Source organism: Symphalangus syndactylus, chromosome 20 (assembly GCF_028878055.3).
Source record: "Symphalangus syndactylus isolate Jambi chromosome 20, NHGRI_mSymSyn1-v2.1_pri, whole genome shotgun sequence".
Classification (NCBI taxonomy): domain Eukaryota; kingdom Metazoa; phylum Chordata; class Mammalia; order Primates; family Hylobatidae; genus Symphalangus; species Symphalangus syndactylus.
The window spans coordinates 43,834,277-43,857,839 of NC_072442.2; the positions used below are offsets into that span (position 1 = coordinate 43,834,277).

General features: G+C 48.8%; 3 protein-coding genes across 19 annotated transcripts in view; 2 read left to right on the plus strand and 1 right to left on the minus strand.

The window, feature by feature from the left end:
• Nucleotides 1-4,612, plus strand: part of NBR1 (NBR1 autophagy cargo receptor) — a 42,560-nt gene extending 37,948 nt beyond the window's left edge. For 8 of the 11 annotated variants that reach the window (XM_063629104.1, XM_063629109.1, XM_055256904.2 and 5 more), the window contains one exon: nucleotides 2,843-4,612. In XM_063629104.1, the coding sequence (XP_063485174.1) occupies nucleotides 2,843-3,016 (174 nt within the window). In that variant the 3' untranslated portion in view covers nucleotides 3,017-4,612. Of the gene's footprint in view, nucleotides 1-2,499; nucleotides 2,801-2,842 lie in introns of those variants that run through there. The other 3 variants (XR_010118184.1, XM_063629108.1, XM_063629110.1) reach the window with 3 other exon arrangements.
• A 153-nt stretch (nucleotides 4,613-4,765) lies between these two features.
• TMEM106A (transmembrane protein 106A) overlaps nucleotides 4,766-23,563 on the plus strand; it is a 33,367-nt gene continuing 14,569 nt past the window's right edge. The window contains exons 1-9 of one of the 7 annotated variants that reach the window (XM_055256914.2): nucleotides 4,766-4,846; nucleotides 5,151-5,322; nucleotides 5,945-6,176; nucleotides 6,752-6,815; nucleotides 8,680-8,833; nucleotides 9,322-9,462; nucleotides 9,570-9,613; nucleotides 10,132-10,185; nucleotides 10,553-12,925. In XM_055256914.2, coding sequence (XP_055112889.1) covers nucleotides 5,966-6,176; nucleotides 6,752-6,815; nucleotides 8,680-8,833; nucleotides 9,322-9,462; nucleotides 9,570-9,613; nucleotides 10,132-10,185; nucleotides 10,553-10,673 — 789 coding nt within the window. In that variant the 5' untranslated portion in view covers nucleotides 4,766-4,846; nucleotides 5,151-5,322; nucleotides 5,945-5,965 and the 3' untranslated portion in view covers nucleotides 10,674-12,925. The other 6 variants (XM_063629143.1, XM_055256917.2, XM_063629142.1 and 3 more) reach the window with 6 other exon arrangements.
• Nucleotides 14,317-22,195, minus strand: CCDC200 (coiled-coil domain containing 200). Its single transcript, XM_055256926.2, has 4 exons — nucleotides 21,994-22,195; nucleotides 17,470-17,797; nucleotides 16,792-16,850; nucleotides 14,317-14,500 (listed from the first exon to the last, which is right to left on the minus strand). Exons 1-4 carry the CDS (start codon nucleotides 22,096-22,098, stop codon nucleotides 14,474-14,476), a joined length of 519 nt encoding a protein of 172 aa, XP_055112901.1. The 5' UTR covers nucleotides 22,099-22,195; the 3' UTR covers nucleotides 14,317-14,473.

Below are 23,563 nucleotides of genomic sequence, written 5' to 3' on the forward strand. Positions count from 1 at the left end.
GGGTGGGGGGGAAAAGTCAAGGATAAATCCCAAGTTTCTGGCTTAGTACCATTCATTAAGAGCAGAAGAAGAGAACTAGGTCAGTTTTGCTGGACAGTGTTGAGTTTGTGGCATATCCAGGTAAAGGTAAAGATATCCAGAGTGCAGCTGGATATATAGTTGTCCCTCAGTATCTATGACGGTTGGCTCCAGGACCCCCCGTGGGATACCAAAATCCATAGATGCTTAAGTCCTTTATATAAAATAGTGTTGTATTTGTATGTAACCTAGGCACATCTTCTTGCTTGCTTGTTTAGTTTTAGTTTTTTAGAGACAGGGTCTTGCTCTGTCATCCAGGCTGGAGTGCAATAACTAGATTGTAGCTCACTGCAGCCTAGAAGTCTTGGGTTCAAGCAATGCTCTCACCTCAGCCTCTTGAGTAGCAGGGACTACAGGTGGGCACCACCATGCCTGGCTAGTTTTTTAAAAATCTTTTTGAAGAGATGGGGTTTCACTATGTTGCCCAGGGCAACTAACTCCTGGCCTCAAAACAATCCTCCTGCATCAGCCTCCCAAAGTGCTCGGATGACAGACTTGAGCCACTGCACCCAGCCCATCTCATATACTTCATCTCTATATTACTTACAATACCCAATACAATGTAAATGCTATCTAAATAGTTGTTATACTGTATTGTTTAGGGAATAATGACAAAAAAGTCTGTACATGTTCCTTTTCTTCTCCCCAAATATTTTCAGTCCTTTGTTGATTGATCCATAGATGAGGAACCCACAGACAATGGCAAGCCAACGGTATCCATCCAGATCACAGGGGAGGGATTTGGCCTGGTGATACATGCTTGAGAGTCGCTTGCCTACATATTATAGCAGAAGCCATCTGATGGGATGAGATGATCCAGGAATAATGGGGAAAGCAAGAAGCAACCTTTAAGGATCAGGGAAAGGAATACTCTGAAAGAAAGCTGGGAACTAGGAGGAAAATGAAGAGAGAGAGTTCTATGCTGGAACTTAGGGAAGGGTGTTTTAATAAGGGGGACATGGTCAACAGTGTTAGATGCTACAGAGAGATGTGAACTGGTGGTGAGGAATTTGAGAGTGGAAGTATGCCACACTTTCAGATAGCCAGGCTACAACAGGCAGAAGCTAGGATACATAAGACAAGAGGAAGCATTTTTAAAGTTGGGTGAGACTTTAGAGATGGGCAAGCCAGCAGTGAAAGAGGTTAATGATAAAGATGAGAGACAGATTTGAGATGGAGAAAGATTTCTGAAGTGGTGAGAGGTAATGAGATACAATGCAAGGTACATTCCATTAACCTGCAAAGGAGGATGGATAATCTATTCTGAAATAAGAAGGTAGAAGGGAACAGTGGAATCAAGTTTGGAGGGAAATACTTCACATGTTTGCATACTGTTCTCATCTTTACATACTTTCTCAACAACCCTGCAAAGTAGGAGGTATGATATATCTTCAGTTCATAAAGGAATCGATAGCACAGTTGGTAAGTAAATGGAAGATTAGGGTTTGAGTCTAAGCCTATCTGCCTCCAAAGTTAATAATCTTTCTGCTGCACAGTTTCAGTATCCCCAGTCTGTGAAATTGGGATAATAACAGAACCAGAGGCCAGGCGAGATGGCTCACATCTATAATCCCAGCATTTTGGGAGACCAAAGTTCAAGGACCACTTGAGCCCAGAAGTTCAAGACCAGCCTGGGCAACATAGGGAAACCTCATCTCTAGTAAAAAATTTAAAAATTTGCCGGGCGTGGTAGCGCGGACCAGTGGTCCCAGCTATTTGGAAGGCTGAGGCAGGAGGATCACTTGAGCCCAGGAGGTTGAGGCTGCAATGAGCTGTGTTCACACCACTGCACACCAGCCTGGGGAATAGAGTGACACCCTGTCTCAACAAAACAGCAACAAAAAAACAAGCCTTTAAGGATTTAGGAAGGTAATGTTTCCACCACAGGGCTTGAATGAATGAATGTTAACTTCCTCTTACCTATTCTTTTTTTTTTTTTTTTTTTTTTTTTTTTTTTTTGAGATGGAGTCTCGCTCTGTCGTCCAGGCTGGAGTGCAGTGGCGCGATCTCGGCTCACTGCAAGCTCCACCTCCCGGGTTCACACCATTCTCCTGCCTCAGCCTCCCGAGTAGCTGGGACTACAGGCGCCTGCCACCACGTCTGGCTAATTTTTTGTATTTTTAGTAGAGATGGGGTTTCACTGTATTAGCCAGGATGGTCTCAATCTCTTGACCTCGTGATCCGCCCACCTCAGCCTCCCAAAGTGCTGGGATTACAGGCGTGAGCCACTGCGCCCAGCCCCTCTTACCTATTCTTTTGGAGGAGAAAAAATCAAGAAGCCTTCCCAGATTGTAATTTCCCAAGCTGTTTTTTTTGTCCAGCTCCTCTGCATATCTGACAAAATTTCCCATAGCATCTTTCAGTAACACTTTTATCTTGCTCATACTTCCCCCATCATCACAATTACATTTATGTTCACAGGGTCTCCAGGGCTTGCTGTCATTCCTTCATCTGGCCAAAAAATGCTTCTTCCTGAAAGTCCCGCGTGAAGCATTCTCCTAGTTCTAAGTACAGTTCATTAGCTCCCCGGTTTCCCTTTTCTCCTCCTTCAAGTACACACATAACTAATCTAAAACAGGGCCTTCCCAGTTCGAACCATTGGTATCAAGTACACAGGAGTGCCATAGCCTTGAATCTAATTACCTAGTACTTTGAATAAATCTGGAAAGACTAGTATGCTTACAAGATGATACAAATGTATAAAATAAACATTTAAATTATACAGAATTTTTTTTTTTTTCTTGCTTTGCTTGTCTCTACACAGCCAATAGTTTCTGAAGATCAGACAGCAGCCCTGATGGCCCATCTCTTTGAAATGGGATTCTGTGACAGGCAGCTGAACCTACGGCTGCTGAAGAAACACAATTACAATATCCTGCAGGTTGTGACAGAACTTCTTCAGTTAAACAACAACGACTGGTATAGCCAACGCTATTGAGGAGTGACCTTGTATTAAATAACCGCCTGCTGCTCAGAGATGATCTTTATTCTGTCATTGGGGTATGGGATAGAAGCCCTTGCTTATTTTTAATCTGATGAATCTGTATAGAGCCGATCATTGAGTTACCAAGACAAAATACCTGTTACAGTATTTTGGGGAGCAAATTAAAGACCAGAACTTAAATTTTCACTTTAGACAGTGGATGAATAGTATGAAGACAGTTTTTCAGTTGATTTGGATAAAACTATTTTAGTGCATTGACAAGTGTAACTTCAACTTCGTATAGAACCATGTTTCTTTCTGCTCTTATTGAAGTTGAGCATTTTTCTTTGGTTAATGTGGATTTTTTATGGGGATATCTGTTAATTTTCAGGTTTTGAAAGACATTAACCTCAGAAGTTGTTTTTAAGAATTCTCATAATTTCTGTAATCCACCTCAAGCTTCATAGTTATTTGGCATTGAAATAACACCCAGAGCATGATAGAAATGTTGTTACTCTTCCTTTCTCAAGGAGAAAGTAATTTTCCTGCAATACTTAATAATTGGCACCGTTGCTTTCTAAAGACTCCATGGTGCATTCAAGAGTATCCAACTTCAAGGGAATCTCTGCATTTCAATGAAAGGAGGAAGAGTGCTGATAAACCCACCAGCACCTATTGAGCAATGTCTATTATAGTAATTTTGCATACATTTTTATTTAAGGGAAAAGATATAGGTATTGTGAAATATTTTGCTAATCTTGTAGAAAAGGAAAAAATCCTGTTATTTAAAGGGAAAAGTAAATTTAACAGTTGCCTTTTTTCTTAATGTCAGGGCAGATCTTATTTTACAGTACAGTGGGGGAAATAGAAACATGTGAAAGGCAAAAGGCAGGCTCCTAAATTAATGTCAGTGAAGTTCAGGGTGGGCAAATGAGTGTGTGTGAGGTATAGGAAATGCTGATGACTTCTTTAACGCTTGAAGTCCGTTCAGAGGTATGTAGCCCTAGAAAGCCTAGAACAGGAAGAGGCAGCTGGTGTTCTGCAAAACTTGGACGGGGGCAAAGTTGCTGAAAAAGTTTTGGTTTAACCCCAAGATAAGTGGAAAAGAGCTTGTCCATGAACCCAGGTTCTCACTCTGTTTACAGAAGGGTGTTGAGTACAGTTGGTGAAGGAAGAGGTAACAAAAAATGCTAAATATTTTATCCATGAAAATGACTTCCAGAAAAGGAAGAATATGAACCCCAGACCGAAGGGGAAAAGATAGTTAAAATAGTATTATCTAACCTGGTTGGTATTTGTAATGAATGGTGATTTTAATTAGTCATTAGCCATAATGATGTTTATTTACAGTATAACTCCTGAATGCTACTTAAATAAACCAGGATTCAAACTGCAAGCCAACCAGGCCGTTCATTATTTAAAACGTTTTAATCGGGGCTTCCGGGTAGAAGGTAGAGCGGCAGGGTGTGTGTAATTGGGTTGATGGGTGGGACCTGTCTTGACCATCGGAGTTTTATAGTCGAGGGCCAGGAGGGCCCGGGTTGCCCTCTCCGTTGTACTTGTACATAACCACCTAAAGAATGGTGAAATAAATGTTCTTGGAAATTCCTACCCGGACTGGCTAGTCCTTGGTGAAGCAGCGTCCGGGCCCTCGGGTAACGTTTGAAGAGCTGGGAGCGTCTCAGGCCGCTGCGTGGTGAAGGGGCGGACCGGGGGACGAGGGGGTGGGCCCTTAGGGGCTGGGGCGGGACTTCCCTGGGCACTGAGTCAAAGCTTGAGGGGAGTGTCCGCTCCCGCACTTCCGATTCCGCTCGCTGCGGTTTCTGTCGCTGCAGTCGTCCGCGGGTAAGGCCCTCCCTGGACCCTTTATACCTACTTTACCTTTCGGAGGTCAAGACACCTCTTGTTGCCACCTCCTCGCCCAACACACAGGCGCCTCCCGCACGGGTACCAAGCTTGACTAACGGCCTCTCGGGGTGTGTGGTGGGACTTGAAATCCTCCGTTAATGAAGTCACACCTTTTCCGTCCGCTTCCACCCGGTCGGCCCATGGCAGAGCCCCCATGTAGCCCAGGAATCGGCTAGGCCCTTCGGGGAGGTCAGCGTCCTTACTATCCCCACTCTCCAGTGCGACACATTCGCTCCCCTAGGACTCCGGCCGGTTGCCGGCCCCAGGCGGTGCTTCTCCCCACCACCACCCAGCTCAGCTCAACCCAGCCCAGCCCAGCCCACTCTGCCCTTAGAGGCCCTTCTCCCCAAAGACGCACTCCAGAATCTCGCCCTCGTGCAGCTGAGGAGCCTGGGATCCCAGACCTGAACCAGGTGAGCATCCCTATATTTTAGCCCAGAAAGATCTGTGTGGCTCACTTGCCGGCCTCGTTCTGCCACACAGAGTCCAGATTTAGCCTTGACTTTTCTTAGTGAAAGACAGACCTTGGTATCACTATGACCCTCCTGAGGCTTTCTTACCCCGCCTCAGAAAGCAGTGAGGTGTCTGCTTTCTCCCAGGGCTTCTTTAGATAGGGGTCTTAACCACACCTGTGACCAGTCTGGCCTCCTCTCTCCTTGTTTCAAAGAACCTCTTTTCTGCCCTATCCAACTTCCCTCCCTTAAACTGAATGACAGCTCAGCAACTTTTCCAGAGAAAAATTAAATGCTCTGACAATCACTTATGGAAGTTCCTTAAAGTGAAGTAACTTCTGCTTTTCGTTTTCCCTTTTGTAGGCAGATTGGTCTCTCTTAAAATAATGAAAGAAGTTGAAATGCATTGAGACTTCTGAGAGTCCTATGTGACCACCCAATTTTTCACATCCTATCTTCCTTAGGCTTGAGCTTGCTTAAACTGTGGTGGAGCTCCTTGCCAGTCTTGAGAACTTCAAACCAAAATTACATTTGGCGTCAGTGCTAACAAGCTTAGCACTGAACTTTGGTCTTTTCTCATTAGTGAAACCCCCGCCCCCGAAGAATGGGTAAGACGTTTTCCCAGCTGGGCTCTTGGCGGGAGGACGAGAACAAGTCAATCCTGTCCTCCAAACCAGCCACTGGCAGCAAGGCTGTCAGCTACTCCAGCACCGGTAGCAGCAAGTCTTTTTGTTCCTGTGTGCCTTGTGAAGGAACTGCTGGTGCCAGCTTCGTGACTTGTCCCACCTGCCAGGGCAGTGGCAAGATTCCCCAAGGTGAGTGGCCCAAGGCTCTGGAAATAGCCTGGAATCCAGGGAAAGTTCTTAGCCTGTTGGCCTGGGGCAGCCCCTCTGAGTCTCCTTGGATGGGATTAGATCTGCTCCCAGCTCTTGACCTCCCATTCTCAGGCTGGCCAGGGAGATACTTAACTATCCTTGGGTTCCCTGCAAAAACCTGCCCTCCTTCCCTGGTTGTATTCCCTAGCCCCTTGTGGGAAAGAGGGGTTCTAGCCACTGTGCTTCTGAGCAACACTGTGTGTCTTAGGATTCATTCAGTTCAGGAAGTTACAAATGAACTTTCCAAAGATGCTGGGCATCTCTGATTTGCTGATGATTTTCAGAGATTCTTCATACCTATTAGTGAAAATCTAACTTCCATTCTAGAGATGACAAAGCTGAGCTGCCAACTTTGGTAGCAGAGTCCAGTGCTTCCAGTCTTGCTCTGGGGCAGATGTGGCATGCTTCTAACATTGCTCTATGGTGTGGGTGGAGGTGTGCTTCTGGGAAGCTGGCACAGTAAATATTTGTCACAGTTGCATCTTGGCCCTCCCTCTCATCTTCTCTCTCTCTAGAGCTGGAGAAGCAGTTGGTGGCTCTCATCCCCTATGGGGACCAGAGGCTGAAGCCCAAGCACACGTAAGCCCTCCTTCCTCCCCTAGCTTCACAAGCCATCGCCCCTGGGGGCTGCTCCCTTTGTCTCCCCTGTTTTGATCCCCCCTAATTTCTTCCTAGTAGTTCTTCCATAGAAAGCCTGAGCCTCAGAGGTACTAGCTCCTTACGTCCAAGGATTTTTTCCTGATTTAGAAGCTCCTGGACCAGGTGTGGTGGCTCATGCCTATAATCCCAGCACTTTGGGAGGCCAAGGCAGGCAGATCACTTGAGCTCAGGAGTTCAAGACCAGCCTGGGCAACATGGTGAAACCCCAACTCTACCAAAAAAAAAAAAAAAAAGAAAGAAAAAAGCAGCACCTGTGGGCACAGCAGATGTCACCTGAGGCCACCTGGTGGCCTTCCTTAAGCATCACTGCTTCCAGGAAGCATGGCCCCCTCTCCAAGACAGGAAGGATCTGGTAGCTCTGCAAGTCCTCCCAGGAAGGAGGGAACAAGCATGTGGCCCTGGCTGCAATTGATTTGAAAACTTTATTTTTCTTAAGCACCTCCCTTGCTGAGGCAGTTCAGACTTGCTTGTTTTTCTTCCAGTAGAGGTGAAAAACCTATTGGCCGCTGTTCTGGGATACTTCAGAACCTCAGGCAGCCCTGGGGCCTACCGTGTTTGTGATCTGAGTCCATCTGACATGGAGCTCCCTCAACCTCCTCCCAAGGTCCTGGTGTCAACCTGGGAGTCACCACCAAGCCGAACCCTCTCCGCCACCCCACTATACCAGAATTAGGAATCAGGCTGGGTGTGGTGGTTCATGCCTGTAATCCCAGCACTTCGGGGAGGCCGAGGCAGGCAGATCACCTGAGGTTAGGAGTTCAAGACCAGCCTGGCCAACATGGCGAAACCCTGTCTCTACTAAAAATAGAAAAATTAGCTGGGCATGGTGGCAGACACCAGTAATCCCAGCTACTTGGGAAGCTGAGGCAGGAGAATTGTTTGAACTCAGGAGGTGGAGGCTTCAGTGAGCCAAGATCACGCCACTGCACTCCAGCCTGGGCAACAGAGCGAGGCCTCCTCTGAAAAAAAAAAAAAAAACCTGTAATCCCAGCACTTTGGGAGGCCAAGGCGGGCAGATCACGAGGTCAGGAGATTGAGACCAGCCTGACCAACATGGTGAAACCCCATCTCTACTAAAAATACAAAAATTAGCCAGGCACAGTGGCAGGTGCCTGTAATCCCAGCTACTCAGGAGGCTGAGGCAGGAGAATGCGTGAACCCGGGAGGTGGAGGTTGCAGTGAGCCGAGATCATGCCACTGCACTCCAGCCTGGGCGACAGAGCAAGACTCGGTCTCAAAAAAAAAAAAAGAAAAAAAGAAATTAGCAGCGCACATCATAAGATACTAACAAAGTACTATCTCTTTAATGCATATCTGAATTTTGAATTGGATGGATGGTGCCCTGTTCTGAATGTTAAAATTCAGAACTTCCAAATATGGACTTATTTCTTCTAGTGATAATAACTAGCATTCATTGTGCTTTTGCCATGTGCAGGGACCTGTGATTAGTATTTTTTCATATATTAGCCGATAACAAATTCTATGAGGTCAGTACAATTATCTGCCTTTTACCAACAAGGAAACTGAGACTTAAGGAGGCTAAGTGGGCTGCTCCATGTTATTGGGTCAATGGGAACAGAGAGCTGGGAGTGGAAACCAGGCTGCCTGCCTGCCAATCCTGTGCTCTTACTCATTCCGGGCCACATCTGGGGAGCTAAATGTTGTTGGGGTAGTGTGCAGGGGAAAGCTTTGTATATGGACAGGAGTGTCTGAACCCCCTCCCCGAGTTTCCTTGGTGTTCAGACTTTTCCATTCCTCCATCCTGGGTCCTGCTTTCCCACAGGAAGCTCTTTGTGTTCCTGGCCGTGCTCATCTGCCTGGTGACCTCCTCCTTCATCATCTTTTTCCTGTTTCCCCGGTCTGTCATTGTGCAGCCTACAGGCCTCAACTCCTCCACAGTGGCCTTTGATGAGGCTGATATCTACCTCAACATAACGGTGGGTGGGCGCCCTTGGCTCCAAACCCCCCTTCCCAGCAATATTTCGCTGTAACCTTTGTCCAGTGCTATGACCCTAGGCATGGCACCCAGAGGGTGTTGGGAGCCTGAAGAGAAGTAGGAGCAACCATGAGCTCCATGACAGATGGTAAGGATTGGGACTCTACACAGTAAGGGGTCAGAATCCAGGCCAGATAAGTAAATCATAGGGGTGGAGTGGGGTGACAGTGCCTGAGACTCCCTGGATGGACAGGACTGAATGGAAAGAAGCCGTACAGGGTGGGCCTGGATCCTGAGGCAGCTTAAGTTCGTAAAGTTGACCCCTCACCATTCAATGCCCCTCCAAGGGGCTCCCAGTTTTCGTCCTCTGCACCTGAAGCTTGTCATGGTAGATGGGGCTCAGGCCAGACAGCCAGACTTTTGCAACTATTTGGCTTTTCCTAAGGATGGGCCATCTTCACTCCTCCCTTCCCTTGTCTTCACCCCCAGAATATCTTAAACATCTCCAATGGCAACTACTACCCCATTATGGTGACACAGCTGACCCTCGAGGTTCTGCACCTGTCCCTCGTGGTGGGGCAGGTTTCCAACAATCTTCTCCTACACATTGGCCCTTTGGCCAGTGAACAGGTGACTCCCCTCTCCCTGGCCAGCCCTGCCCACTGGTGTGTGGATGTGTGGTGGTGGGAAAGGGGCAGCTGGAGTTGGGGCTAATCCTGTGCCCATTTGGTTGACAGATGTTTTACGCAGTAGCCACCAAGATCCGGGATGAAAACACATAGTGAGTACCTGTTGATCTCTTCTCCCCTAGCCGCTTGCCTGGCTTAGGAACCCAATTAATACCCACCAGCTTTCCTGATCGCTTAGCAAATTCTTCAGCCAGCATCTGGCCTGCCCTCCCATGGCCAAGAATGTAATAAGCAAGGGTTCAGGGTCCCCAGCCTGTGCTTGTTTGGACCTTGATTAGAATGAAAAACAGGCTGGAATTTGGTTAATCTTTACAATATGTGACCTTGGGCTCTTCAGCCTGCATTGCTGAGGAAGATTAATGTTTTGTTTGTCTCCTGAGGGGGCATCCAGCATGTGCCTGGGCCAAGTGAGTGGAGATCAGAGTGATAGTGCAGCCATGCTGCCACACTCACTTGAAGGGTGGGAAGGGGTGGGAGTGCCATTTTGGGGGCACCTGATGGAAGGAAAGAGTTCTGTGGGGTAAGGAAACTGGGACCTGCAGGCATCTTCTGAGCTGACAGGCTGCTCCATGTGACACGTGGTCCCACGTTCTCTTTTCTTCTCTCTCAGCAAAATCTGTACTTGGCTGGAAATCAAAGTCCACCATGTGCTTTTGCACATCCAGTAAGTAGAGCTTGGAGCTCTGGTATCCCTGCTCTCACTTCTGACTTCATTCTTACTCACCTCCACCTTGTGGGCAGAGAGTCATCCAAGCTGACCCCATGAATCTTTGTTGGCTCTTGGGAATAGCAAGTCTAGCCCTTTTCTAAGTCTCATCTTGCCTATAAGCTATTAGGGGCAACAGGCATAGGGCTGTCTGGAAGCTGCTGGAAAACAGGTGGGGCAGCTGTCCCAGGTACCTTGGCAGAGTGGGGAGCCAGAGGGAAGGGCAAATGAGGGAGCTCCCTGCTCCCCACCCCCAGACAGTATAATGGGGCCAGAGCTTTCCTTTTCCTCCCAGCCATGGCAACAAGGCCTGCTTCCTCTCCAGGGGCACCCTGACCTGTTCATACCTGAGCCATTCAGAACAGCTGGTCTTTCAGAGCTATGAATATGCGGACTGCCGAGGAAACGCATCGGTGCCCCACCAGCTGACCCCTCACCCACCATGACCTGTCTGCTGTCCCTGTACTCCAGGCACCTGCAACCCTGGTCTATATCTCCCACAACTCCCTGGTGACTAAGGAAGGACTACAGAGGCTTTGCCAAAGGAGAAGCCCTGCTTCATCACACCCTTACCTCCCACCCCGTCAGCACAGGAAGCTTGCTTTGAAGTTAATTTCATACACACACATCATATCCTCCAGTTTCCCCAGATTCTTTCAGGGGCTGCCATCAGATTCTGCCCTTGGTTAGTCTTTTTTTTTTTTTTTTTTTTTTTTTTTTGGTAGAGACAGAGTCTCACTGTTGGTCCAGGTTGGTCTTGAACTCCTGGGCTCAAGCAATCCTCCCTTCTTGGCCTCCCAAAGCACTTGGATTACAGATGTGAGCCACTGTGCCTGGCTGGTCTTTCTTGAGGAAAATCTGACCTGGCATTTTCTTGAGGCACCTTAGATTACCTGGAGTGGCACCTGGCCTTTCTGTACTGAGCACCTGGTCAGTCTGAAGGGGCCATTTCACTCCAGCTCCATCAGGGCTGGCCATCCTGTCTGAATGTGGAGAGAGCTGTAGTTTTATCTGGCTTTTAAAACATGGACCTGCCGGCTGGGCGCAGTGGTTTACGCCTGTAATCCCAGTAATTTGGGAGGCCGAAGTGGGTGGATCACTTGAGGGCAGGAGTTCGTGACCAGCCTGGCCAACATGGTGAAACCTTGTCTCTACTAAAAATATAAAAATTAGCCGGGTGTGGTGGCGCGCGCCTGTAATCCCAGCTACTCGAGAGGCTGAGGCAGGAGAATCACTTGAAACCAGAAGGCAGAGGTTGCGGTGAGCCAAGATCGTGCCACTGCACTCCAGCCTGGGCAAAAGAGCAAAACTCTGTCTCAAAAAAAAAAAGGACCCTTTTCAAGTTTTCTACCCTCTGATAAGAAAATTTGGGGATATCCAGTGCCATCTCTAAGGACTTTCAGGGGATCATAGATGCTTTTCTGTGCCTATCTGCTTTGACCATGTGAAAAAGTGATAGTCTGCTTCTCTCTGGTAACTTGTCTGCCACCCATCTGATAGCAAGATTAGCCAAGGCCCTTTAGCCCTCTGTCCTTTCTGGTTATTGACTGTCCCTGGTTCCTAGGAAGACAGAGCTGTTCTCCAGCTAAAGCGTCTCCTCTCTATAAAGCGGTTTTACTATTCTTTTCATAGCAGGAGCCAAAATAGTAGAGGAGGGGAGGGAGGCACCTGGCACTCTGTGGGCCTGCACAGGAAGAACAGAGCCAAAGGCAGAATCATTGCATAAGATATTTATTAAAGGAGAGCCTCTAAGTCTACATCCTGAGCCCATGTGAGTGGACACAGGTAGGTCAAACGGTGGGCCCAGCTGCTCTCATCTGAAAGCCTGCAGGAGATGAAGCTATCAGTATCCAGCTGAGGCTGCTGGGTTCTGTTCCACCACCACCTTAGCACCAGGGCCCACTCTGGTCCCAGAGGCCTCATCTCTCCTTGGGCTTTGACAGTGTGGAGCAGCACATCAGCAGGGACTGGTCTAGACCCTCCCTTTCCTGTCACTCAGCTAGGGCTAAGCCCCGGATAACCCCTAGGTTCCCGCTGGCTCCTAGTAGAAATGGTTTCTGTACTTTAGCAGAACAGGAAGGATATTTGTTCATTAAAGGTGGCTTGGTCTTACAGCTGGGTGCAGTGGTATATACCTGTAGTCCCAGCTACTCAGGAAGCTGAGGTGGGAGGATCTCTGGAGCCCAGAAGTTCAACTTTAACATGAGCAGCAACATTAGCAAGACCTCGTTTAAAAAAAAAAAAAAAGCCGGGCATAATGGCGCACACCTGTAATCCCAGCTACTTAGGAGGCTGAAGCAGGAGAATCACTTGAACCCGGGAGGCGGAGGTTGCAGTGAGCCAAGATCGTGCCACTGGACTCCAGCCTGGGCAACAAGAGCAAGACTCTGTCTCAAAAAAAAAAAAAAGATGGCTGTCTCTTTATCATTCAGACAGAAAGATGAACATAGGTGAGCGGGGAAAGCTAAATTTGAAGTAGGATGCATGGAGAGGGAGAAGTGGTGACAGAACTTGGTAACTAGCTGGCTGGGGGAACAAGGGGAAGGAAGGAGACTGCTGTCTCCAAGCTGAGGTCAGGGTGGTGTTGGCAAGAGCGCAAAAGTCCAAGGAAGCCAGGCTGGAGCTGCTATGTATAGACTGCCAAATGTGAAGTATTTATATTGTATTCAATAAACTATACTTAAGAGTGCTCAAAAAAGTCTCCTGGGAGTGGGAAGGGAGCTAGTGGATACTCCCTATTTTAGAAACTTTTTTTTTTTTTTTTTTTTTTTTGAGACAGTTTCGCTCTGTTACCCAGGCTAGAGTGCAATGGCAAGATCTTGGCTCAGTGCGACCTCTGCCTCCCATGTTCAAGCGATTCTCGTGCCTCAGACTCCCTGAGTAGTTGGGGTTACAGACATGTACCACCACACCCAACTAATTTTTGTATTTTTAGTAGAGACAGGGTTTTATCATGTTAGCCAGGCTGGTCTCAAACTCCTGGCCTCGAGTGATCTGCCTGCCTCAGCCTCCCAGTGTGCTGGGATTACAGGCATGAACCACTGCACCTGGCAGAAACTGTCTCCTTAATGTTCCAATGGGCAGCAAGGTTTCTTCCCCAGGCCTCTGAGCCATTGATGACATATCCTGCCCTTCTGTTTTCTGTGAGATTGCTCACAGAAGCTCACTCTCTCCCTCTTGCTCCCATTGCGTATCTCTAAAGTCTCTTCCAATTTTACTATTCCTGTTCTGTGCCACCACCATCCTGTTATCTTCCCCAGCTGCTCTCATCAGGAAATTTCATGGGTTGCACTGAAACGGCCCCTTCAAACCAAAGGCAATGCTATGTAGGCTACAATGAAATACGCAGCTGATCCCTCGGACGGGGCTTGTGATTGAGGTGACTGAGGCAGCCTTTCTCAGCATGGAGGAAGAAAGGCCTTCCCAGGGCTTGCACCTTCCTGAAGTCTAATACCCAGGGCCTCCAGCCCTACCCACTCCTTCACCTTGAGCTGGTGAACCTCTTGGTTGTCTCTGCTAGATGGAGAGGCTGAGAGCCAGGAAGCTCTGGAGAGGGCTGTGGGTTTTAGAAGGCAAGCCTCCCTCCACTTCCCAGGGTCAGGTGTCATGTTCCTGAGGCTACAGCCTCCCTTTCCTCCAAGCTGTTTCTCTCCATCCCTACCTCCATTGTCCATTTGACAGCTGAGTGCCCACTGTAGGCCAGACATTGCAATGGGCTTGGAGGTGGGGAGCATCACTGCCTGCTACCACTTTCTGCTGCTGCAGGTCTGCTCTGATGTGATGTGACCCCTCCTTCCCCAGGCTATATCTCAGTAAGCACGGGCTTGGGGGAATGGGTGATGGCTCCAGTGACAGTCATAAACTGAAGCCCCTGACAGACTTATCACTGCTGAATGAGGGCAGGTAGTGATAGTAGTAGGAGCTGCATACTTGGGGGGGACCCAAGACCCAGTTCTCCCATTGGTTTTGCCTAGAGAAGCATAAACCTGCCTTCCACTCTCTTTCCACCCCCTCCATCCCCTTCGTGAGTCCTCCTGCCCTCTTCCTGTCATCCCTGTCTCATAAGTCTCATAAAGCTGACCAGTCCCATGATTCCTCCCAGGGAAAAAATTACATTTTATTCCTGGCAGCCTCCTCTTCTCAAGTGGGTGGCTTTTGGAGTGGAGGTATTGCTGGATGCTGAGAAGATGTGGTTGCTCATCTGCATTTTGGGGATGGCCATGGGGTCTTGGGTTCAATCTCTGGATCACCACTGCTGTATGTAATTGGTAGACTGAGAAGAGGGAGAGACAGGAAACAAAACAAGTTAGCAGCTTCTGGTTTCAGAACATTGTATGAAATCCCTTGAGTCTAGAGGAATCAAAGTGAAATGTTGCAGCCCAGTCTTCATCCTAGAAGTGCTCGCATCAGGTTCTTTCATCTGTTGCATCTCTGTCAGAGACACCTTTCCAATGCCTTGCACAATTGCACAGTTATATATTCTTGTTAAGAGTTGCCATCCAGGCTGGGTGCGGTGGCTCACACCTGTAATCCTAGCACTTTGGGAGGCTGAGATGGGTAAATCTTTTGAGACCAGCCTGGCCAACATAGTGAAATCCCATCTCTACTAATAATATAAAAATTAGCTGGGTGTGGTGGTACATGCCTGTAATCCCAGCTACTGGGGAGGCTGAGGCAGGAGAATCGTTTGAACCCGGGAGGTGGAGGATGCAGGTGGAGTGCAGCTGAGATCCAGCCTGGGTAACAGAGTGAGACTCTGTCTCAAAAAAAAAAAAAAAAAAAAAGGTTGCCATCCTGAGTTTGATGGCCTACAATGAGCTGGACTCCAAGCTAAGTGCTTTTTTTTGTTTGTTTTGTTTTTTTGAGACGGAGTCTCGCTCTGTCACCCAGGCTGGAGTGCAGTGGCGCGATCTCGGCTCACTGCAAGCTCCGCCTCCCGGGTTCACGCCATTCTCCTGCCTCAGCCTCCCGAGTAGCTGGGACTACAGGCGCCCACCACCACGCCCGGCTAATTTTTTGTATTTTTTAGTAGAGACGGGGTTTCACCGTGGTCTTGATCTCCTGACTTCGTGATCTGCCCGCCTCAGCCTCCCAAAGTGCTGGGATTACAGGCGTGAGCCACCGCGCCCGGCGCTAAGTGCTTTTTTTAATGCTCTTTCCTCTGTCTGTCTGTCTGTCTGTCTCACTCTTTTACCCAGGCTGGAGTGCAGTGGTGTCATCCTGGCTCACTGCAACCTCCACCTCCAGGGGTCAAGTGATTCTCCTGCCTCAGTCTCCCGAATAGCTGGGACTACAGATGCGCCCTACCACACCCGGCTAATTTTTTGCATTTTTAGTAGAGATGGCATCTCAGCATGTTGCCCAGGCTGGTCTCAAATTCCTGAGCTCAGGCAATCTGCTCACCTCGGTCTCCCAAAGTGCTGGGATTTCAGGTGTGAGCCCCTGCGCCTGGCCCCTTTCCTTTATTAATAATTGCCATATTCAGTCCTCATGCCACCTCTCTTGAGGAAGTTGTATCATCTTTCATTTTATGGATAGCGCTGAGCAATAGGCCATCCATACCCAGGAATTTTTTCCTTTTTTTTTTTTTTTCAGGGAGGGTCTCACTCTATTGCATAGGCTGGAGTGCAGTGGTGTGATCACCACTTACGGCAGCCTCAACCTCTGGGGCTCAAGTGATCTTCACCTTAGCCTCCCAAATAGCTTGGACTCCAGGTATGTGCCACCATGCCCAGCTAGTTTTTTTTTTTTTTTTTTTTTCGGTTTTTTTTTTTTTTTTTTAAACGAAGTCTCACTCTGTCACCAGGTTGGAGTGCAGTGGCACGATCTCGGCTCACTGCAACCTTTTCCTCCTGGGTTCAAGTGATTCTCCTGCCTCAGCCTCCCGAGTAACAGGGACTTCAGGCACGTGCCACCATACCCAGCTAATTTTTGTATTTTTAGTAGAGATGGGGTTTCACCATGTTGGCCAGGATGGTCTTGATCTCTTGATCTTGTGATCCGCCCGCCTCAGCCCCTCAAAGTGCTGGGATTACAAGCATGAGCCACCGTGCCCGGCTGCCCAGCTAGTTTTTAAAATTTTTTGTTGTTGTTGAGACGGAGTCTCACTCTGTTGCCCAGGCTGGTCTCAAACTTCTGGGCTCAAGCGATCCTCTCACCTTGATCTCCCAAAGTGCTGGGATTATAGGCATGAGCCACCACACACTTGGCTTTTTTTCAATTTTTTCTTTTCTTTTTTTTTTTTTCTTGGAGATGTCTGAACCTGAACTCCTGGGCTCAAGCAATACTGCTGCCTCAGCTTCCCAAGTAGCCAGGACTCCTGCACCCAGCTTCCTACCCAAACATTTTTAATGGTGGCAAAGAAGAGAGGAATAGACCATCCAGAAGTAATTTGAAGTAATTCTAATCTCCTCCCCTTACTCCTGCTAAGGAGGTTTCTCTGGACTACACACACACACACACACACACACACACACACACACACTCTCTCTCTCTCTCTCTCTCTCTCTCTCTCTCCCCCAGGCACCCAGAGTCTGTTTTTCAGGGTCTGTGTCTCTATCTTACCTTGAGTTGTGAATACCCAGTGTTTTTGATGGGGCTAGATTGGCATGGGTTCATGAGACCTGATGATGAAACAAAGTACAGGTTACTCATCCAGCAGTTTTCCAAGGATGGAACACTGCAAGCCTGGAGTGCTTGTGTCTGGTGACCCAGGGGGTAATGGGGGTGCGATGAGGACAGGCTCCTACCTGGGACAGGGCACAGACTGAGCCCTTACTGAAGATTCTCAACTAGGAAGCTATGCTGTGGTTCTCTGTTCCAGACCTCCTGGGGCTCAGTATATCTGTTAATAAGCCTAAAATTCATGTCCCACCCTCTGATCACCCCCACCTCCTCTGTCACACTCACTCTGGAAGAAGGGCCGACAGCTTCTCAACCACTCTCTACAGAAGTTGGAAGGTTCCTTTGCAGCCGTAGGTTGGCATTAACCCACCCAGAGGGAGTTGACCAGCAAGGCATTAAAGGCCGAGGGTACTTGGGAGAGTCAGAGAGGGTAGCGTGGTAGATATGGATTCTGCACTACAGGGCTGGGATGGAAGCAAAGGGCTCCTCTCCTCACCACCTCCCACTCCCAGGCTCCAGTCCAGAGTCTGTAAGGATTTTCTGCCCACCCTGGAATCTGTTGTTCATACAGAGACTGCCCTCCAGCTTAGTAGATCCCCCCTGAGGTAGGCTGGTGACCTGGACTTTGGGAATCCTGGAGATTCCTTTTGGAGGTGTGCTGAGTACGACGGGCTTGAGCACTTGGTTGTGTTGGCGGAGGTGGTGGCTGTGGTTGTGGTGGCTGTGGCCCTGGCCATGCCTGTGCCTGCGCCTGTGCCTGTGGCAATGTTGATGGCTGTGCTGGTGGCTGCGATGGTGGTTGCACTGATGGCTGCTGCTGTGATGGCTGTGGTTGCTCCTGTGATGTCCACAATTTCGCCACTGGTGGTTGCAGCACATTTAACTTCTTAGGTGGCTGGAGTTTTTTCTCCGATTGTTGTTCTTCCTCCTGGTGTTTCTTCAGTTCCTGACAAGAAGCCCCCGGGCAAGTGGCATCCTCCTCTCCCCACCCAATCACCCATCTGCCAGAGAAACTTCAGGGAACAAGGCAAGTGAGTAGAGAAGTATAGGTGGCAGTGGTCCCTGTTCCCTAGAGCTGGAGGCTGAAATTGGGCCTACGCTGTCTGCCTCACCCACTGTGACACCCAAGAACGATTTCTGGGTGGCACAGCCCCAGCCCAGGAAATAGCACTGTCTCTGAGCACCTGCTTCCTCACTTGCGAGCTCAGCACTGAAAGCAGTTTTTAGTGCTGGAGGATAAAGAGTAATTCCCTGCAAATGTCTTGTGTTTTGTTTTGTTTTTTAGAGACAGGTTCCCACTCTGTCACCCAGGCTGGAGTGCAGTGGCATGATTATGACTCACTGTAATCTGGAACTACTGGGCTCAAGTGATTCTCCTGCCTCAGCTTCGCAAGTAGCTAGGACTACAGGTGCACACTACCATGCCCGGTTAATTTTTTTTTTTTTTTTTTTTGAGACAGAGTCTCACTCTGTCGCCCAGGCTGGAGTGCAGTGGCGCAATCTCGGCTCACTGCAAGCTCCGCCTCCCGGGTTCACGCCATTCTCCTGCCTCAGCCTCTCCGAGTAGCTGGGACTACAGGCGCCCGCCCCACGCCTGGCTAATTTTTTGTATTTTTAGTAGAGACGGGGTTTCACCGTGGTCTCGATCTCCTGACCTCGTGATCCGCCTGCCTCGGCCTCCCAAAGTGCTGGGATTACAAGCCTGAGCCACCGCACCCGGCCAATTTTTTTTTTTTTTAATAGAGACAGGGACTCATTATGTTGCCCAGGCTGGAGTGCAGTAAGTGGTGCAATCTTGGCTCACTGCTGCCTCAACCTCCCAGGCTCAAGCGATCCTTTCACCTAAGCCTCCTGAGTAGCTTGGACTAAATGCATGCACCACCGTGCTTGCTAATTTTTAAATTTTCTGTAGAGACAGGGTCCCCCTATGTTGCCTAGGTTGGTTTGGAACTCCTAGCCTCAAGCGATCTTCCCACCTCAGCCTCCCAAAGTGATTTTTTTTTAATAGCCCAAGGGTGCTTCTAAACCTTACAAGTGCTTTGAAATAGCAGTGTCAAATAAAAATATAATTCATGCTGGGCTGGACGCGGTGGCTCATGCCTGTCATCCCAGCACTTTGGGAGGCCGAGGCGGGCGGATCACGAAGTCAGGAGTTCCAGACCAGCCTGACCAACATGGTGAAACCCCGTCTCTACTAAAAATACAAAAATCAGTTGGGCTTGGTAGCAGGCATCTGTAATCCAAGCTACTCAGGAGGCTGAGGCAGGAGAATTGCTGAAACCCTGGAGGTGGAGGTTGCAGTGAGCCAGGATCATGCCACTGCACTCCAGCTTGGGTGATAGAATGAGACTCTGTCTCAAAAAAAAAATATATATATATATATACATATATATGCATAAAATGCATGCCACATGTGTAATTTTAAATTTTATTTTTTTTTGTTTGAGACAGTCTCATTCTGTCCCCCAGGCTGGAGTACAATGGCCTGATCTTGGCTCATTGCAATCTCTGCCTCCCGAGTTCAAGCCATTCTCCTGTGTCAGCCTCCTGAGTAGCTGGGATTACAGGCATGTGCCACCACGCCCAGCTAATTTTTGTATTTTTAGTAGAGGCGGGGTTTCACCATGTTGGCCAGGATGGTCTCGAACTTCTGACCTTGTGATCCGCCTGCCTCGGCCTCCCAAAGTGCTGGGATGACAGGCGTGAGCCACTGCATCCAGCCACTAAATTTTCTAATAGCCACATAGAAGAAGAAATACGGCCAGGTGCAGTGGCACATGCCCGTAATCCACACTTTGTGGCACTGAGACGGGAGGATTGTTTGAGGCTAGGAGTTTGAGGCCAGCCTGGGAACATAGTGAGACCTGGTCTTTACAAAAAATTAGCTAGGCATGATGGTGCATGCCTGTAGTCCCAGCTACTCAGGAGGCTGAGGCTGGAGGATGGCTTGAGCCCAGGAGATCAAGGCTGCAGTGAGCTATGAATGGGCCATCGCAATCCAGGTTTGGTGATAGAGGAAGACCTTGTCTCAAAAAAAGAAGAAGAAGAAAAAACAAGTGAAACTAATTTTAATTACTTTTATTTATTTATTTTTTGTGTGCAACAGGGTCTCACTTTGTCTCGCAGGCTGGAATATAGTGGCGTGATCGCAAGGCTTACTGCAGCCCTGACCTCCCAGGCTCAAGTGATTCTCCCATCGCAGCCTCCCGAGTAGCTGGGACTATGGGTGCACACCACCATGCCCGGCTAATTTTTGTATTTGTTTTAGAGATGGATTTCGCCATGATACCAGGCTGGTCTGAAACTCCTGGGCTCAAACGATCAGCCCACCTTGGCCTCCCAAAGAGCTGGGATTACAGGCATGAGCCACTGCGCCCAGCCTAATAATATATTTTACTTAACCCCATGCATCCAAAACATCAATATGAACATATCAATGAAGTATTTTATATTCTTTGTTTTCATACTAAGTCTTCAAAACCTAGCTTGAATTTTAAGCAACAGCACATCTTAATTTGGACACTAAATTTTCATCAAAAATATTTCATTAATTTAGATTTCATACATTTACAATTGAAAAAGTAGGTGTACATACCCAAATTGTCCCAAACATGCTTAAAATTTTTCCAGTATGTATGTTGAGTGTTTTAAAATATATATATATTTGTTGTTGTTGTTGTTTTTTAAAATGGATTTTTGCTCTTGTCGCCCAGGCTGGAGTGCAACGGCGCGATCTTGGCTCACTGCAACCTCCACCTCCCAGGTTCAGGCGATTCCCCTGCCTCAGCCTCCCGAGTACCTGGGATTACGGGTGCGTGCCACCACGCCCGGCTAATTTTTGTATTTTTAGTCGAGATGGGGTTTCACCATGTTGGTCAGGCTGGTCTTGAACTCCTGACCACAGGTGATCCACCTGCCTCGGCCTCCCAAAGTGCTGGGATTACAGGTGTGAGCCACTGTGCCCGGCTGGGAGCAAGACTGGAGCAAGACTCCATCTCAAAAAATAAATAAATAAATAAGTGAATTAATGGCCAGGCATGGTGGTTCACACCTGTCAACATTTTGGGAGGCTGAGGTGGGAAGATTGCTTGAGTCCAGGAGTTCCAGACCAGCCAGGGCAACATAGTGAGACCCTGTCTGTATTACAATAATAAAATAAAATAAAATTTTTAATTTTTTTTTTTTTGAGACAGAGTCTCACTCTGTCACCCAGGCCAGAGTGCAGTGGCACCATCTTGGCTCACCGCAACCTCCACCTCACTGGTTCAAGTGATTCTCCTGCCTTAGCCTCCCCTAGTAGCTAGAATTACAGGCAAACGCCACCATGCCTAGTTACTTTTTGTACTTTTAGTAGAGACCAGGTTTTGCCATGTTGGCCAGGCTGGTCTTGAACTCCTAACCTCAAGTGATCCACCCACCTTGGCCTCCCAAAGTGCTGGATTACAGGTGTGAGCCACCATGCCCGGCCAAAATAACATTTTTAAAAACTAAATTAAATTTATATAACACTGACTGGGCATGGTGGCTCATGCCTGCAATCCCAGCACTTTGGGAGGCTGAGGTGGGTGGATCACCTGAGGTCGGGAGTTCGAGACCAGCCTGACCAACATGGAGAAACCCCATCTCTACTAAAAAATACAAAATTATCTGGGCACGGTGGCGCATGCCTGTAATACCAGCTACTCAGGAGGCTGAGGTAGGAGAATCACTTGAACCCGGGAGGCAGAGGTTGTGGTGATCCAAGATCACACCATTGCACTCCAGCCTGGGCAACAAGAACAAAACTCCATCTCAAAAAAAAAAAAAAAAAAATTGGTTCCTCGGTCACACTCCAAGGCTCAATATAGCACACAGGCTGGGGGTTACCCTATTGGACAGAGCATCTTTAAACCTCCCAGGCTTAGTACCCTTGCCTTCCCCCAGACTATTACAAGAGGGAAATTGAGTCAGCTGATAGTGTTCCCCCCAACACAGACACAGTCTATCTGAGAGAACGCCAAATGACCTTGCTTTCCTCCTACCCCAAGCAAACAACATTCACCAAATAGTAGGCAGCTTCCTAGCTTTCTGTCTCCATTCTCCATTCTCCATTCCCTTCCTGCTCCAGAAAGGACCCTGAAGCACCCAGCCTATCCCATGCACCTGTTCTTTCTGCTGCAGCTCCTGCTGCTGCTGGGCCATCAGCCACCTCCTTCGGTCCAAAGCCATCTGCCGGCGCCGGGCCTCCCAGTGGTAGGCACTACCCATGATAGTGGGATGATGTGAGGCCCCAGGTGGGGGTGGGGACAGGCAGAGCCCACTGCTCCCACCACCTCTGTCTCTTCCCACTCAGACCCCTCTGCCTGTAACTGGAACCACCTCACAATGTGGTTACTGCCAGGGCAACTGGGCAGGCCCCGCCTGCTTTGTTGAGGGAGGGAGGCATTTTCCCAAGGCTCCCAGGGGACATCTGCAAAGTACCTTTCTCTCCTGGGTCCTGATCAGGTAGAAGACCTTCCCACCTTAGCTTTAAGTCTCAGTGGGCCCCATGGGCAATTCAGCAGTAAAGTCTTTTCTCTCAGGCTTCTTTCCCCTACCCTTCCTCAGAGGCTTCCAGCATCGTCATCTGACCCTTCCTCTGCTCATCTCTCCCCACTTAGGTCTCCGGAATTACCTTTTTCTCCTTAATCTCTCCTGTCCCCATCTCCCCCATAAATGTCTGTGCTGAGTCAGAATGAAAGAAAATACAAAATCCTACTAAGCCTCACTGAGGTCTGAGCCCCCAGAAAGCAAAGGGGCTTCTTAGAAAACACCCTAGCTCTGAGATTTCTAATGCTGGACTCAAGCCTAGCGTCTACCTCTTAATTTTATTTTCATTTTATTTTTTATTTTTTGAGACGGAGTTTCACTCTTGTTGCCCAGGCTGGAGTGCAATGCCGTAATCTTGGCTCACTGCAACCTCTGCCTCCTGGGTTCAAGAGATTCTCCTACCTCAGCCTCCCAAGTAGCTAGGATTACAGGCATGCACCACCACGCCCGGATAATTTTTGTATTTTTAGTAGAGATGGGGTTTCTCCATGTTGGTCAGGCTGATCTCAAACTCCCGACCTCAGGTGATCTGCCCTCCTCGGCCTCCCAAAGTGCTGGGATTACAGGTGTGAGCCACCACGCCCAGCCTGGGACTGTGCATTTAAGATCACCCCAAGTGGTTGGGCGCAGTGGCCTCTGCCTCCCGGGTTCAAGCAAACAAAAAGAAAGAGCCCAGGCAACCTAGTGAAACCCTGTTCGCGCTGGCGCGTATCTGTACTCCAGCTATTCCAGAGGCTGAGGCAGGAGGGTGGATGGACGCTGGGAGGTGGATGCTGCAGTGAGCAGTGATTGCACCACTGCACTCCAGCCTGGGTGACAGAGCTAGAGCCCGTCCCAGATAAATAAACATAAAAATAAAGGAACCAGCCGGGCGCGGTGGCTCAAGCCTGTAATCCCAGCACTTTGGGAGGCCGAGGCGGGTGGATCACGAGGTCAGGAGATCGAGACCATCCTGGCTAACACGGTGAAACCCCGTCTCTACTAAAAAAATACAAAAAAATTAGCCGGGCGTGCTGGCGGGCGCCTGTGGTCCCAGCTACTTGGGAGGCTGAGGCAGGAGAATGGCGTGAACCCAGGAGGTGGAGGTTGCGGTGAGCCGAGATCGCGCCACCGCACTCCAGCCTGGGGGACAGAGAAAGACTCC